Below are 16,146 nucleotides of genomic sequence, written 5' to 3'. Positions count from 1 at the left end.
AACTAAGCTCCAACCACGTGCTGCTTTCTATGTGGGCATGACAATTAACAAGCTGTCTGTCTGCAGACCATCTTGCTGCTGAACTTGCTGCATCATCTTGATCCTTCCATAGCCTGCATCATCCTGATCCTCCCTACCAAAACCAGGTTTTCTGAATTGGACAGATGGGAATTCCCCCTACAAAACACTCTTTGTTCCCGTAACCCCCATTCTCAACCTCTGCTAGTCCCAGTCCTATACCCATTTCCCCACTCCCATTCCAGCAGCTCACATGCCTTCTATATCCCTAACGCAAACATAGGACTTTGCCCCTTCTCTCCTATTACCTCTCTCTTTTCTGATCCCCATTCTCCCTCTTACCCCCCCCCCCCCCCCCCCCCCCGCCACAAATCCCTCTCAGTACAGAGTCCTGACTCTGCACCTGGCATCCCTATCCTGTCTCCACCATGTCCCTTCACATTCTCATGGGCAGCACAACACCTTCCACTGCCACTGCCCTGCTATCGCTCTCCCTCCCTGCCTCCTGCCACTTCCTCACCCCCCACCACTCAACACAGACTGCTTTTCATGTCAGTCACAGTCAAGCCATAGTGTCCATGTGTCTGTGAGTTGTGCTTAAGTGTGAATGTGTGTCTGCTTTCTGTTTCCAAAGAAGGCCTTTTGACAAAAATCTGAATTGTGCAGCAGTCTTTTCATTGTGCCTGTCTGCGACTCAGTGCTTCCTCTATGTGGTGAGCAGCAATCTACCCTTTCATAATATTTTTATATTTTACTTATTGACTCAGATATTTTCTTTATTCATTTTTAAACATCATCCCCTCCCTCTGCTTCACTTTTCTCTCTCTCTTGTTTTTTTGCAATCTCCTTTCAGTTTTTAATTGAAATGTTCACTTCACTTTTCATTTCACTTCCTCTATCATTCCTTTGCTTCTTACTCTACTCCTATGTCAGTACTGGAATGAAGGTGGAACAGTTTGTACCATTATATTCTCTTTGACTTACTTCCTACTTTCTCTACACCTGCCCTTTCAACTTTCTTTCCCTTCATCCTCACAACAGGTGGGTATTTCTCATCCTGAAATCTGAGCGACCTGCCCCTTCTTTCAAACTATATCCAACCTATCCCCCTTTTCCCTCTGATGAAGGAACTAATACAGGATGGTCCAGACACTGTACATGGGTTCCTGTGTTTCATAGTTCTTTTCTGTAGTTTTTAAATTCATTTTTTTCCTTTTTCAGGACTGAGAGCTACATGGGGAAATACTCCAAGGAGAGACTGAGTCCTAAACAGCACACAAAATTGATAAAACTTTATTCTGAAAATCAAAAATCCATCATCCTCACTCAAAGAGCATACCATTGGCACTTCAATGCATGCTAGTGTCCTCATCTGACTATGATGCTCCATCCTGTAGCACATTTTCAGAAACCTAATTCAGTCTGTGATTGCCCAAGAACAGTTAGACAACATTCAGTTCAAACTCCCAAAAACATTCAACGTGTGAGGGGAAGCTTTAATTACCATCCTAATGTCAACATGAAGATATGCAACTCAGCAACTCAGCTTGAGAAGAACAGAAAGTCACTGCAGAGAAGTTTAATAACTGAATTAAAGTTTTTTTTCCAGTACAAAGTGCAACTGATGCACAAGCCTGTCCCAGGTATGTAGTTCACTTCCAAGACTTGGCAACAAAACAACTGACCATCACAGTCCCCAGTCTTAAAAGGCCCACATTCTTCCTCCAGGGATATCTCAAAGAACTATGGTAACAAACTAGCAAGCATCGAACAGCTCAAAAACTATATACGTGTCATGATCAATGAGTTACAGCCAGCAATTCTTGACAAAATTATGAACAATGTAATGCAAAGAGCTACTCTTGTGAAGCTGTGAATGGTGCTTATTTGAAACACACAAGTTTTCACATCTAGTATTTTGACCTTTTCCAGCCATTTAATTCCCACTGTAGACAGAAATAATTAAATGCTATTCCAAACAAAAAAGTTATAAAGTATCTAAACTCATGCTTGACTTCTGCACTACCACATAGTAATAAAAAATAGGAATAGTTTCTTCATTCTTTTATGCTGATGGTCAGACGGTCAGTCTGTCTCCTTATAATCAACTATCAAACATACAATGACTCTTCAAATCTCTTTCCAATTTGCTTTGACATAACCAAACATACAATCAGCCCACACATCATACACCCTCACTGCTAAATAATGTTCCTAGCCTTTGAGAACTTGAGGTCAAGCAGACAACATTTAGGAGTATTTTTAGGAAATATATTATACATTTTCCTCAGCTTCTCTTACACCTGAGGGAAGTTATGAATTACTGCAGCAGCCAGCATTTGAGTTACAAGTGACCCAATTTGTGGATGGTGATCCAGCCTCATCATTTATTAGTTTTATCTGCATCTCATGGCTCAGATAATGTACTGTCTATCATGGCACAGCACTGATGTGTCATGCTGATATCTTAATTTTTCAGATCTGAATTGATACATCCTTTCTGTCCCAACAGTGACTATTCAATCATACAGCACATACTGTTGCTGTCAGTCACAACTTCTTGAAAAATATTGAGGAGTACTTATCTTAATGTGGTTTGTATCCATCTGATTTTACTCAATAATTTTCCAAAATGTTTATTTGTTTATTATCAGTGGCATGATGATGCTCTCTACAGTACACAACTGCATGTAATGGGTTTCGAAGTTTCTCCATTAGGTTTTATTGTAATACTTTCATCTTCTTTAAAAAAAACTATTTTGACTTTTTAGATATATGACAGCAGATCATTTTTATATAAGAATAAAAGTGGACTGAGTATTGATCCTTGTAGTGCATCTCTAGTTATTATTTTCCCCTCTAAAGGTGCTGCAACCGAGCGAGGTGGCGCAGTGGTTAGCACACTGGACTCGCATTCGGAAGGACGACGGTTCAATCCCGCGTCCGGCCATCCTGATTTAGGTTTTCCGTGATTTCCCTATATCACTTCAGGCAAATGCCGGGATGGTTCCTTTGAAAGGGCACGGCCGATTTCCTTCCCCATCCCTCCCTAACTCGAGCTTGTGCTCCGTCTCTAATGACCTCGTTGTCGATGGGACGTTAAACACTAATCTCCTCCTCCCTCCTCCTCTAAAGGTGCTGTTCTGTTGTGTGTTCCGAATAGTTTTCTTAATGAGACAAATTGCATTCTTTTAGTTAAATAAGACGAAAATTAGTTACAGTGAGCTATGATACCATAATATTTGAGCTTTTCTATTATACATTGAACGCGCAATCAAATGTTTCTGACAAATCACCTACAAAACAAAACAGCAGTATTTTGTCAATTAAATTTTATATAATCTAATCATCAAATTTAAAAATGGCATGCTCTGTAGTGATACCCATTTCAAACCCAAACGGAGACTATATATCCTATTTTGTGTTATGGAAACTTGTTGCATATGGCACTGCTTCTTGCATAAGCCTTGAAATGCCAGCATCAATCTCCTGAGCTACTTCTAGCAAATTATTATTAAAAATGTTAGTTACCTTACTCTTATCAGTTATTATTTTTGTTGTTTCTATAATTATTTAAGTCTCACAAACCTTAAATGATTTTTCACCTTTTCTATGTAGATTTAATTAGTGTAAAAATAAATACACAGAAAATTTCAAGTGGTAATAACTGGTGTAGTGGGTCAACACTCACTGTGAATTCTTGAGGTAAGCCATGTTTTTCCATACTCTGTTTTGTTTTGAAATGAAGTTATTAGATTTTGAGATGCTGACCACTTCATGTGTATTTTCATTTTAAACAGTTACAGCAATGTATTTTAATGTTCTGCATTCTGGCACTGTGATGAAACCCAAGTAGAGGTCTTTTTATACATGAATTTCACACACGAGACAACTGTGCCCTTAACCACTACAGCTGCGCAAAATCCTTATTAGAGATGTCATCCCATGTTGCTCTCTTCACACAGATGTGTGCTATATGCCAGGCCTCATGCATTATAGTTTCTTGCTGTGATGTAGCTTGACAGTGCTCCAGGAGATTGGCTATCACTAAATATAAAGTATCTATTTCAAAATAAAACAGACTATGCAGGAAAATGACTTCCCCGAAGTAATTTCTGGGGTTGGGAAGGTGGCAAATTTACTGCACAAACTGGATGAACTAAGAGATAGATTGATAGAACATGTCCTGAAGAATCAAGAAATAGTTAAATTGGTGATGGAGAAAAGTGTGGGGGTTAAAAATTGTAAACGATGGCCTACACTGGACTACAGTAATCAGGTTCAAGTGGAGGTAAACACAGAAGTTATAGATGAAGGGAATTCATGATTCATCATCATAGCATTTTCTACAATCTTGGTTTCTAGGGTACTGCTTTCCTTTTTGTGTGCTTCTTGTATACCCATTAAAGACATTGAAATTTGCAAGAGATAATTCTTCAGTACAGGCAGTGAAGCACATCCCCAATATAATTTGTTGTCATTAAATGCAATACCTTTGTTTTTGTTTGTTGTGCCCACATAAATTAGTATCTAACCACCTCCAGTGTTCCTGGAATCCTGGCATTTCAATGTGATCTCCAGAAAGCATGTAATATGGATAGGGTGGCATCTGAGGATATTGTTCAGTTCACAGCTGCACACACACTACTCTGATGATGAGGATTGTAATTTGTATCATGATAGTGGCTTAAACTGAGGCTGCTTATTTAATTGATCCTGCTCATGAATCAACAGCCCTTGCACAATTCTCATATTGGATGTCAAAGCAAGTGTCAGTCACCTATGGAGAGTGCTGTGTCATTTGACACATTGCGTGGGTTTGTCATTCATTCCACTTATAAGTTGTGCAAGGGAAATACCAAAAGGTTGTGTAAGGGAATTGCCAAAAGGTTGTGCTAGGGAATTACCAATCAGCTCATCACCCCAGACAATGTACTCAGTGATATGAGGAAGAAACACTATTCTGCTCCTAATATGCAGAACAGACATTGTCTGATGTTTTTCTAGTGGCACTTCCTCTACTGAAGGACCCTAGCACTGCTAAAGGAACTCAAATACCCAAACCCATTGGATTCCTTAGTTATTTCCCTTGCAAACAAATTAAAAACATGGAAAACTCTTACTATGTCTAACTGGGATTTTTGGACAGAAAGTGGGAATAGATAAAACTATCAGCTCATTTAGCTCCTTACTTTACCTACTAACTATAAGTTTTTATTTAACTTATTTATGTAAACAGAGCTTCCTTCATCTAATTGTTAACACCATGGTTACAAAGTATTTTTACTCTCTGATGTTTCTAAAATTTACCTGCACATATTCTACAACTGTTCTTCCTCAGTTGTATCCAATAAGCCATTCTCTCAAAGCTCATAGTTGTCATTTTGGTGAGATTGTGTAGAAATGTTTGAAAGTGACAGTCTCATTCAGTTGTCAAAACATTATTGTAAATGATTTATTTTGGTCTGGAAAGAGTAAGATCCCTTGTGAGGCCATATCTGTGCAGTCATGTGGACACAGGAACCTACATTCATGGTCAAAAGTGCTAGCAGACACCTCTGCAATAATGTACAACTATGAGGTAGCAGGTTCAAATCTTGCTAACATAGTGGAAAATATTTTCATAAACAATATTGTGACTAGTAAAGAGAAGTGAGCTAGTGACCTAATGTTCCTGATGAACAGACTTCATTCAATGTCCTGGATTATATTCAAACCATCCACAGTATAATATAAAGCTAGTGCATATAACACTGTTTATTTTTATCTGTCTGCTGAATGTGGAATTAAGCCTAACGATGCATTTGGCGCTATTTGACAGGAGCAGGCTATGTGCTGGCACTAGGTTTCATCTTCTCCCTTCTTTCTTACTGTTTAGAAATTATCCCCAACATTAGTAACATTTATTGGAAGTCACAACCATTTACAGCTCACAGTGGCATAATGGGTTTTGTGGGGGATAGCATCCATGAACTTATCTCATGAGATCTGATTTATGAGCAATGCTCAACTTACTTTTATGACACTTTCTTTTAAAAGCATATTGAAACAACTGGACTACTGCAGTCGAAGTATGAGATCAAAATGTCTCAATAAAGGTAATTTGTTTCATCTCAAAAACAATTTTTAATTACTATTAACTAATTAAAATATCAATACAAATTTGTCAATAAATTTGAAGACAATTTGTTTTGACAAAATCTGATTCCAGATATATAATATACAAGGGTTGCCCAGAAAGTAATGCACCACATTTTTTTTCTTCAACAATAATTCTTCATTGAACATAATAAGAATTACGTTCACGAAAGCATGTGTGTAATTTTTTCACGTAATCTCCATCCCACTATATGGCCTTCATCAAGTGCGAAACAAGAGTGTGTATGCCCTGTCAGTACCAATACTTGTCCTGATAGTGGAGCCACTGCTTCACTGTGTGAATCATCCACTCATCATCCTCAAAATGTCTTCCACGAATGGCAACATTTAATGGCCCAAACAAGTGGAAGTCTGAGGGGGCTAGGTCAGGGCTGTGGGGTGGATGGGGTAACACTGTGCAAACCTGTTTTGCGATGTGTTCAGCAGTCATCAGACTTGTGTGGGGCTGAGCGTTATCGTGTTGCAGCAGAACATCTCCTGCTGTGGAGCCGAAGTCACCGGAAGCACGTCTTAAGTTTTGTTAACATGTTGACATATGCTTCTGAATTAATGGTACTGCCTCTTGGCATCATATCAATGAGAATCACACCTTCACAGTCCCAGAGCACGGTAATTATGACCCTACCGGCAGAAGCAGTTGCTTTGAACTTTATCTTCTGTGGGGAGTGGGAAAGACTCCATTTCATCGACTGTCATTTTGTTTTGGGCTCAAAACGGTAAACCAGGTTTCAGCACCTGTCACAATCCACGATGAGAAGGCCTACCACTCAGCTTCAAAACATTGCAACAAATCATGACAAACATTTTTTCTGTGCACTTTGTGATCCATCATTAGGACCCATCTTGCACACACTTTTGAACATCCAAGAGTCCAGATAATTGCATCCACATTTACTTTGGTGATTGACAGATGCAGCACCAACTGCCAAGCCATAATGTGTTTGTCCTCATGAATGGCAACATCAGCTCCCTGCAACATGTCATGTGTGGCAGCCATGGATGGACTCCCCAATAACTGCAAATCTTGGAGCTCCGCCGAACTGCCTTCTGATGACCTCACTGTCTGTGACCAGCAACTAATTGTACTTCTGTTGACAGCAGATACTCCAAGAACTTTGTGAATATTCCGCACAGTTTCTTTCTTTGCAGAAATGATGGCACATAGCTTGTAACGTACATGACTACAGATGACATTTTGAAACTGTCCTGCAGCTATGCTATCTGTCAGAAGTGATGAAAACTTGACGAGCTCACTCAGGAGACTTCAAATAATACAAACGAAACATTTCGCATTCGTAGCATTGTTTCTGGCTGAGAAAAAAAATGCAGTGCATTACCTTCTAGGCAACCCTCGTATATTTATGTAAAAAATGGAAGTGTTACGACAGATAAGTTATCATGATGGAAGACAGTCACATACAAGTCCACCTTTAGACAGTTCACATGGACTCTTTTCAGCAGTCACTGCCTTTCATAAGTGTGGCTGTAATGACTGAATCTACTAGCTGTCAAGAAAGAGGTGAATATTCTTTGTTTTTCATAATCTTTTTCCTCTCTTCTCTCTCTCTCTCTCTCTCTCTCTCTCTCTCTCTCTCTCTCACTCTCCTTAAGGGATCATCAACATAGGTCAAAATGTCTATCTTTCACCTATGGACCAAAATAGTTCAGTCAAATTTCTTTACATGTTATGATGTCAAATATTTATTTTCAGCTGTCAGAATTAAAACTATCAAACATATTTCAATACAATTCAAATATCTGATTAGTTTTTTTTTTTTTTTTTTTTTTTTTTTTTTGTTTTTTTTTTTTTTTCTGGAGCTGGTCGGCTTGGCATCTGTTAATTGAGAAAAAAACTCCAACACAAAATCTTATTGATAGTTGTCAAAAGAATCCAGGTTTATTGGTTGGTGCGGCAACTTCCATCTTTAGTCATTCTCTAAACATGGGATTCATCTTCTTTGTTAATGGATGTTGCTATATTGTCACACCATCGCTAATCTTCAATGCAATTTCTCTCATGCTTGAGTTCATTGAACCAATGACCTATCACTGCCTAGGAAGTAAATCCCTAAATGCTAGAATTGAGTAGCTGAGAAAAATATTTCAGCAGGAAATGTTCCTATTTCTATGATAGGGCTGACAGTTTATAAGAATCACATGTCATTGAAATACATAATAACAGATTAAACTACATAAATACTGAGTGTCTTCTCTGTAACTCTGACAACTGATTAGAATCCAGTCATTTTCAAAACATTCAAACTGAACATCATGTACAGTCTCATTGCCAAAATATCTACCAAAATACTGGAAAAATTCTGACACTTACCTCTAACGCATCATATGGACACACTGAATGTAATCTCCTGAAGAAGAGAGCTTCCAAATCAAAATCAACAAAATTAAGTTCAATGGCTTTTCCAAGTGGCTGCTCGATTTGCCATATGCAGTGTTTGCTGTTGGGGTATACATTTGGATACAGTGGAGAATGTATTTGTCCAGATGGAGCAGTTATTGTACCACCACAAACTGTAAACAAAATGCAGACATTGAGAACATTTTTTGTGATTTTATGAAAAATACAATCATAAGGTACAATTTCTTTTTACTGAATTACACAACATAACAGCAAGCAACTGCTTTTATATAACAACTATTGAAGCAATCATAATTGCTAAATATACATGGAAATTGGATATATATCCCAATCTCCATCTCACTCTTTCCTCTATCCATCTTCTCATTCTCCCCCTCTCTCTGTCCATTGCCTTCTCCCTCTCTCTCTGTCCATCTCCTCTTCTACCCATCTTTCCCTCACCCTCTCCCTGTCCATCTCCTTCTTGCCCCTTCCTACGTCCATTCTCCCCTCCCACCCCCCCTCACTATCCATATATCCTCTAAATCTCAATTATATTGAGCCTTGTTTACTGTTCTTGCTGACCATAAGCCAATAACCCATAAATACAACTTTTCTGTTTCCTGTGAAACAAACAGTGAAGAAGAAAATAAATCGGCACATTGATGTGAATACAATTTTTGTTTAAAAATATATGTAATGGAAAAATATGTGTTTACAAATAATTTTTCTAATGGTTTAAATGCCCTACTACACCAGTTAACCCCCTCTCCCACGAATCATGGAACTTGCTGTTGGTGGGGAAGATTGTGTGCCCTAATGATACAGATAGCCGAACCGTAGGTGCAACCACAACTGAAGAGTATGTGCTGAGAGGCCAGAGAAATGTGTGGTTCCTGAACAAGGGCAGCAGAATTTTCACTAGTTGTAGTCGCAAAAGTCTGGATGATTGTGACTTTAACAAAAACGGCCTAGCTGAGCTGATACTGCTAATGGTTGAAAGCAAGGGGGAACTATAGCCGTAATTTTTCCCGGGGGCATGGAGCTTTACTGTATGGTTAAATTATGATGGCATCCTCTTGGGTAAAATATTCCAAAGGTAACATAGTCCCCCATTCAAATCTCTGGGTGGGGACTTTTCAGGAGGACATCATTATGAGGGGAAAAAAATCTGGCATTCTACAGATCGGAGCGTGGAATATCAGATCCCTTAATCGGGCAGGTCGATTAGAAAATTTAAAAAGGGAAATGGATAGGTTAAAGTTAGATATAGTGGGAATTAATGAAGTTCGGTGGCAGGAGGAATAAGACTTCTGGTCAGGTGAATACAGGGTTATAAATACAAAATCAAATAGGGGTAATGCAAGAGTAGGTTTAATAATGAATAAAAAAATAGGAGTGTGGGTAAGCTACTATGAACAGCATAGTGAATGCATTATTGTAGCCAATATACACACAAAACCCACACCTACCACAGTAGTACAAGTTTATATTCAAACCAGCTCCGCAGATAATGAAGAGATTGAAGACATGTATAATGCAATAAAAGCAATTATTCAGATAGTGAAGCGAGACGAAAATTTAATAGTCATGGGGGAATGGAATTTGACAGTGGGAAAGGAAGAGAAGGAAAAGTAGAAGGTGAATATAGAATGGGGGTAAGGAATGAAAGAGGAAGGCACCTGGTACTATTTTGCACAGAACATAACTTAATCACAGCTAACACTTGGTTTAAGAATCATGAAAGAAGGTTGTATACATGGAAGAGGCTGGAGACACTGGAAGGTTTCAGATAGAGTATATAATGGTAAGACAGAGATTTAGGAACCAGGTTTTAAATTGTAAGATATTTCCAAGGGCAGAGGTGGACTCTGACCACAATTTATTGGTAATGAACTGTAGAATAAATTGAAAACACTGCAAAAAGGTGGGAATTTTAGGAAAGGGGACATGGACAAACTGAAAGAACCAGAGGTTGTAGAGAGTTTCAGAGAGAGTATTAGGGAACGACTGACAAGAACAGGGAAAAGAAATACAGTAGAAGAAGAATGGGAGATGAAGAATGAGAGATGAAATAGTGAAGACAGCAGAGGATCAATAGATAAAATGACAAGGGCTAGTAGAAATTCTTGGGCAACAGAAGAGATACTGAATTTAATTGATGAAAGAAGAAAATACAGTAAATGAAGCAGGCAAAATGGAGTACAAATGTCTCAAAAATGAGGAAATGCAAAATGGCTAAGCAGGGGCGGCTAGACGACAAGAGTAAGAATGTAGAGGCATATATCACTAGGGGTAAGATAGATACTGCCTAAAGGAAAATTAAAGAGACTTTTCGCAAAAAGAGAACCAAATGTATGAATATCAAGAGCTCGGATGGAAAACCAGTTCTAAGCAAAGAAGGGAAATCAGATAGGTGGATCGAGTTTATAGAGGGACTATACAAGGGCAATGTACTTGAGGGCACTGTTATGGAAAGAGAAGAGGACGTAGATGAAGATGAAATGGGAGATACAATACTGCGTGAAGAATTTGATAGAGCACTGAAAGACCTAAGTTGGAACAAGGTCCTGGGAGTACATAATATTCCATTATTAACTACTGATAGCCTTGGGAGAGCCAGCCATGACAAGACTCTACCATATGGTGAGCAAGATTTATGAGACAGGCGAATTACCCTCAGGCTTCAAGAAAAATATAATAATTCCAATACCAAAGGAAGTAAGTGTTGACAGGTGTGAAAATTACCAGACTATCAGATTAATAAGTCACAGCAGAAAAATACTAACACAAATTCTTTACAGATGAATGGAAAAACTGGTAGAAGCAGAGCTTGGGGAATATCATTTTGGATTTTTCTTCACCCTGTATATGGCAATAGTGATCTCACTCCAAAACATAAACTTATAAGTCACCTTTTGTATATAACTAAACATGCAAAGTGCACAGATTGTTTTACTTAGCTGGTTATGTAACATACACTCCTGGAAATGGAACAAGGAACACATTGACACCGGTGTGTCAGACCCACCATACTTGCTCCGGACACTGCGAGAGGGCTGTACAAGCAATGATCACACACACGGCACAGCGGACACACCAGGAACCGCGCTGTTGGCCGTCGAATGGCGCTAGCTGCGCAGCATTTGTGCACCGCCGCCGTCAGTGTCAGCCAGTTTGCCGTGGCATACGGAGCTCCATCGCAGTCTTTAACACTGGTAGCATGCCGCGACAGCGTGGACGTGAACCGTATGTGCAGTTGACGGACTTTGAGCGAGGGCGTATAGTGGGCATGCGGGAGGCCGGGTGGACGTACCGCCGAATTGCTCAACATGTGGGGCGTGAGGTCTCCACAGTACATCGATGTTGTCGCCAGTGGTCGGCGGAAGGTGCACGTGCCCGTCGACCTGGGACCGGACCGCAGCGACGCACGGATGCACGCCAAGACCGTAGGATCCTACGCAGTGCCGTAGGGGACCGCACCGCCACTTCCCAGCAAATTAGGGACACTGTTGCTCCTGGGGTATCGGCGAGGACCATTCGCAACCGTCTCCATGAAGCTGGGCTACGGTCCCGCACACCGTTAGGCCGTCTTCCGCTCACGCCCCAACATTGTGCAGCCCACCTCCAGTGGTGTCGCGACAGGCGTGAATGGAGGGACAAATGGAGACGTCTCGTCTTCAGCGATGAGAGTCGCTTCTGCCTTGGTGCCAATGATGGTCGTATGCGTGTTTGGCGCCGTGCAGGTGAGCGCCACAATCAGGACTGCATACGACCGAGGGACACAGGGCCAACACCCGGCATCATGGTGTGGGGAGCGATCTCCTACACTGGCCGTACGCCACTGGTGATCGTCGAGGGGACACTGAATAGTGCACGGTACATCCAAACCGTCATCGAACCCATCGTTCTACCATTCCTAGACCAGCAAGGGAACTTGCTGTTCCAACAGGACAATGCACGTCCGCATGTATCCCGTGCTACCCAACGTGCTCTAGAAGATGTAAGTCAACTACCCTGGCCAGCAAGATCTCCGGATCTGTCCCCCATTGAGCATGTCTGGGACTGGATGAAGCGTCGTCTCACGCGGTCTGCACGTCCAGCACGAACGCTGGTCCAACTGAGGCACCAGGTGGAAATGGCATGGCAAGCCGTTCCACAGGACTACATCCAGCATCTCTACGATCGTCTCCATGGGAGAATAGCAGCCTGCATTGCTGCGAAAGGTGGATATACACTGTACTAGTGCCGACATTGTGCATGCTCTGTTGCCTGTGTCTATGTGCCTGTGGTTCTGTCTGTGTGATCATGTGATGTATCTGACCCCAGGAATGTGTCAATAAAGTTTCCCCTTCCTGGGACAATGAATTCACGGTGTTCTTATTTCAATTTCCAGGAGTGTATATCTCCTACTGGCATGCCAAAGAGGAACACTGCAGGGTAAGTTTATCTCAGTCAAAATTGCAAAAACTGTGCAGCACATCTTCTGCTTGGAGCAGCTAACAATGCAAAGTTTCTCTAAAATAATAACCATATGCGAGGTTATAAAGAAAAACCTGCACAAGTTGTTTGGCATTCTGTGGGAAATAGTGTGATACTACAGAGTGACTCTACGTAAGTGTTATTGGTGTAAAATTCTCTGCAGCGCTATCTAATGTTTGCACATTCCAGAAGTTTTAAGCAATATACTTGAAAATGATCAAAGTTAAGCACTGAAGATAATAGTGAGAGACACAAATATGAGGAAATAGCTTTATGTATTCACAAGAAGACAGCAAACTGCAGCAGTGGTAATATTATTTAATCTGAATTATAGTTTATAATTTCATTAACAGACATTAACTGGTATCACTCACCAGCATGATATTTCATGCTAAAGCCTTTTCTGGTTATTGACATGTCTGTCCGGAAACGAAGGTAGAGTTTGTTGTTGTTTGACATAAAGGTAGGTGGCCCATACACTCCACAGTAGCGACCAATCAGTGGAGATTCCTCTGAATTTCCATCTCTCAGCTGCAACATTCAAACACAACACCGACAATAAACATATAACTTTGATTCTTTTCTCCCACACTACTCTTCCCCCAACCCTTACCCATCTCTTCCTCCCTCTCCCTCTTGTGATTCTTATTTGGATAACATATGCACTGGTACACATAATATTTCAAAAATTAAAATACCTAAACTACGTAAGAGGGGCTCAAAATCATGACAACAAAGCCAACGTTTATATGAATCAATGTTCTTTGAAGAATAACTGAATTTGATTTTCTAACTGAACCTTAACACACATTTAATGGAAATAATGGGTTACCAAGCATCCAAAGTCTATCAACATATATACTGAAAGAATAAATGAACTCTCATACCTGTGGATTAGGTATGTGGTTTTTATAAAGCGTAATCTTTATTTCATAAGTAAAAAGTGTTTCCACCAAGAATACCTCTACAATATATAAGTGCTATCTATTACCCACAATATCCAGGAGAGAGAAAAAAAAAACAACCAACAAAACTGATCAAGTATTACATGGTACTAGAAAGAACATATTCCAGTCATTTTAGTATATACAGCCACACTTTATTAAAGTAATGTACATTCCTACCTGATTGTGCAAGCTTAGTGTTAACAAAATTAATAACAAGGACTTAGAAAAAGCTTTTGATAATGTTGACTGGAATACTTTCTTTCAAATTCTAAAGGAGGCATGGATAAAACACAAGGAGCAAAAGGCTATTTACAATTTGTACAGAAATCAGATGGCAGTTATTAGAGTCAATGGGCACAACAGGGGATGTAGTTATTCAATCTCTATATTGAGCAAGCAGTAAAGCAAACACAAGAAAAAATTGGAGTATGATCTAAAGTTCAGGGAGAAGAACTAAAAACTTTGAGGCAGGCCGATGACGTAATTCTATCAGAGACAGCAAAGGACTTGGAAGAGCAGCTGAATGGAATGGACAGTGTCTTGAAAAGAGGATATAAGATGAACATCAACAAAAGCAAAACAAGGATAATGGAATGTAGTAGAATTAAATCAGGTGATTCTGAGGGAATTAGAATAGGAAATGAGGCACTTAAAGTAGTAGATGAGCAAATATTTGGCTGTCCAGATCATCTCATATCAATCCCATTTGATATGAATCCCATTATGGGACATAATCAATAAGTGAGATCATGCACAACGTCCTGCAGCGACAACATTTTCAAAATTATGTACGCCTTTATAAGCAGCACAGCCCAATATTTCTGCAGGGGACTTCCAATGACTTCATGCCACATCAAATTTCTGCACTACTCTGGACAAAAGGAGGTTCGACGGGATATTAGGAAGTATCCCACGACTTTTGTCACCCCAGCGTGCAAAATAAACAGTGAGCTATGCGAGAAAAAATACAATCCATGGATGAAAATGTCCAATATTACAAGCTAGCAGCACAATCCCATGATGAGGCAGTTGTCTTTCAGATAATTAGTAAAGAAATTTGCAGTTGGCTGGGATCTGTGCATTAGATCCCAACAGCTTCGACTGGGAACGTGTCATAGAGATAAAATAAGGTATTTTATAATTATGTGTTTATTTGTGTTTGTAAGTTTAGTAAATAATTTAATTTATGTGAATATTGTATTTATGCTTTATTCTTTACTCCGGTTCTTGTTTCTTCATTAGTTAATTATAGTTTCTATAGAAAAATATAAGCATAACACATCTGTGGAGTGAGCAAAGTACACTAGCAACATTTAAAGACACCATACTTAAAAAGTTGAATGGAAAAAAAGATAAACATCACTGGTCAAACTGATTGGTAGCCGTCCTTCCACTTGGTTCATTAATGCCTGTCCTCCTAGTGTTAATGCTTCGAGTGGGTTGTTACTGTGGGGTAACACTTGTTCATGGCAACAGAGTGGTACAATGAAAGATAATGAAAGTTCATTTCATTATTTTTTAAATAAACAGGTCTTTAGCTCATACAGTGGATGCCCATTTAACCTTCATTTAATTAAAGTAACATTAAGCTGTGATTTTGAGTATAGTGTTTACCTTGAAAACATAAAGACATCTAGCTGTTCTTTACATGTGTACAAAGTATGCCCAATGCCTGCTCAGATATGAAAAATGGCATGCCTGGTTGAGGGTTAAATACATTCCTTGACTACTCCCATACTACTTTCCCTCCTAAATTAAAAAACACTACGTTAAAAGCCTCTAAAAAGAAGTCATGAGTAAACAACTGTGACACAAAAAGATTTCTCATAAATTAATTTTTACAAATAACAAATCTTCCAATGTGCTCCCCCACCTGCCACAAGAGAGGTAGGGCAATGTTAGAAATATGTCAAACTCCACAAGAAAGTTATTGTGCATGTCAAAAGTATGGATAATGACAATTATGTTGCTACATCTCAAAACAAAGCACAGGCAATATGGATTGTCGTAACAACATGTGGAACAAATCAACTGCCTCCTGAATACAAAAACACGACTCTTATTTAAAACCTCTAAAATCACTGAGCAACAAGAAGTTCCCAATATATTTAATAACCACTATGCAAGTTTTGTAAATAACTTACTACAAGGCATAAAGAAACCCTTATGTTGTATGCAAAGTGA

The 16,146-nt window shown here is 39.5% G+C and overlaps 1 protein-coding gene across 1 annotated transcript in view; it reads right to left on the bottom strand.

The window, feature by feature from the left end:
* Window positions 1–16,146, bottom strand: part of LOC124545739 (cubilin-like) — a 718,402-nt gene that overhangs the window by 574,300 nt on the left and 127,956 nt on the right. Inside the window, exons 16-17 of the mRNA XM_047124681.1 lie at window positions 13,390–13,546; window positions 8,507–8,706 (exon numbers count right to left, since the gene is read on the bottom strand). Coding sequence (XP_046980637.1) covers window positions 8,507–8,706; window positions 13,390–13,546 — 357 coding nt within the window. The remainder of the gene's footprint in view (window positions 1–8,506; window positions 8,707–13,389; window positions 13,547–16,146) is intronic.

This window comes from Schistocerca americana, chromosome 8 (genome assembly GCF_021461395.2).
Source record: "Schistocerca americana isolate TAMUIC-IGC-003095 chromosome 8, iqSchAmer2.1, whole genome shotgun sequence".
NCBI classification, from domain to species: domain Eukaryota; kingdom Metazoa; phylum Arthropoda; class Insecta; order Orthoptera; family Acrididae; genus Schistocerca; species Schistocerca americana.
The sequence above is the reverse complement of the archived record's forward strand: the minus strand, read 5'-3'. Positions and strand labels throughout refer to the sequence as shown.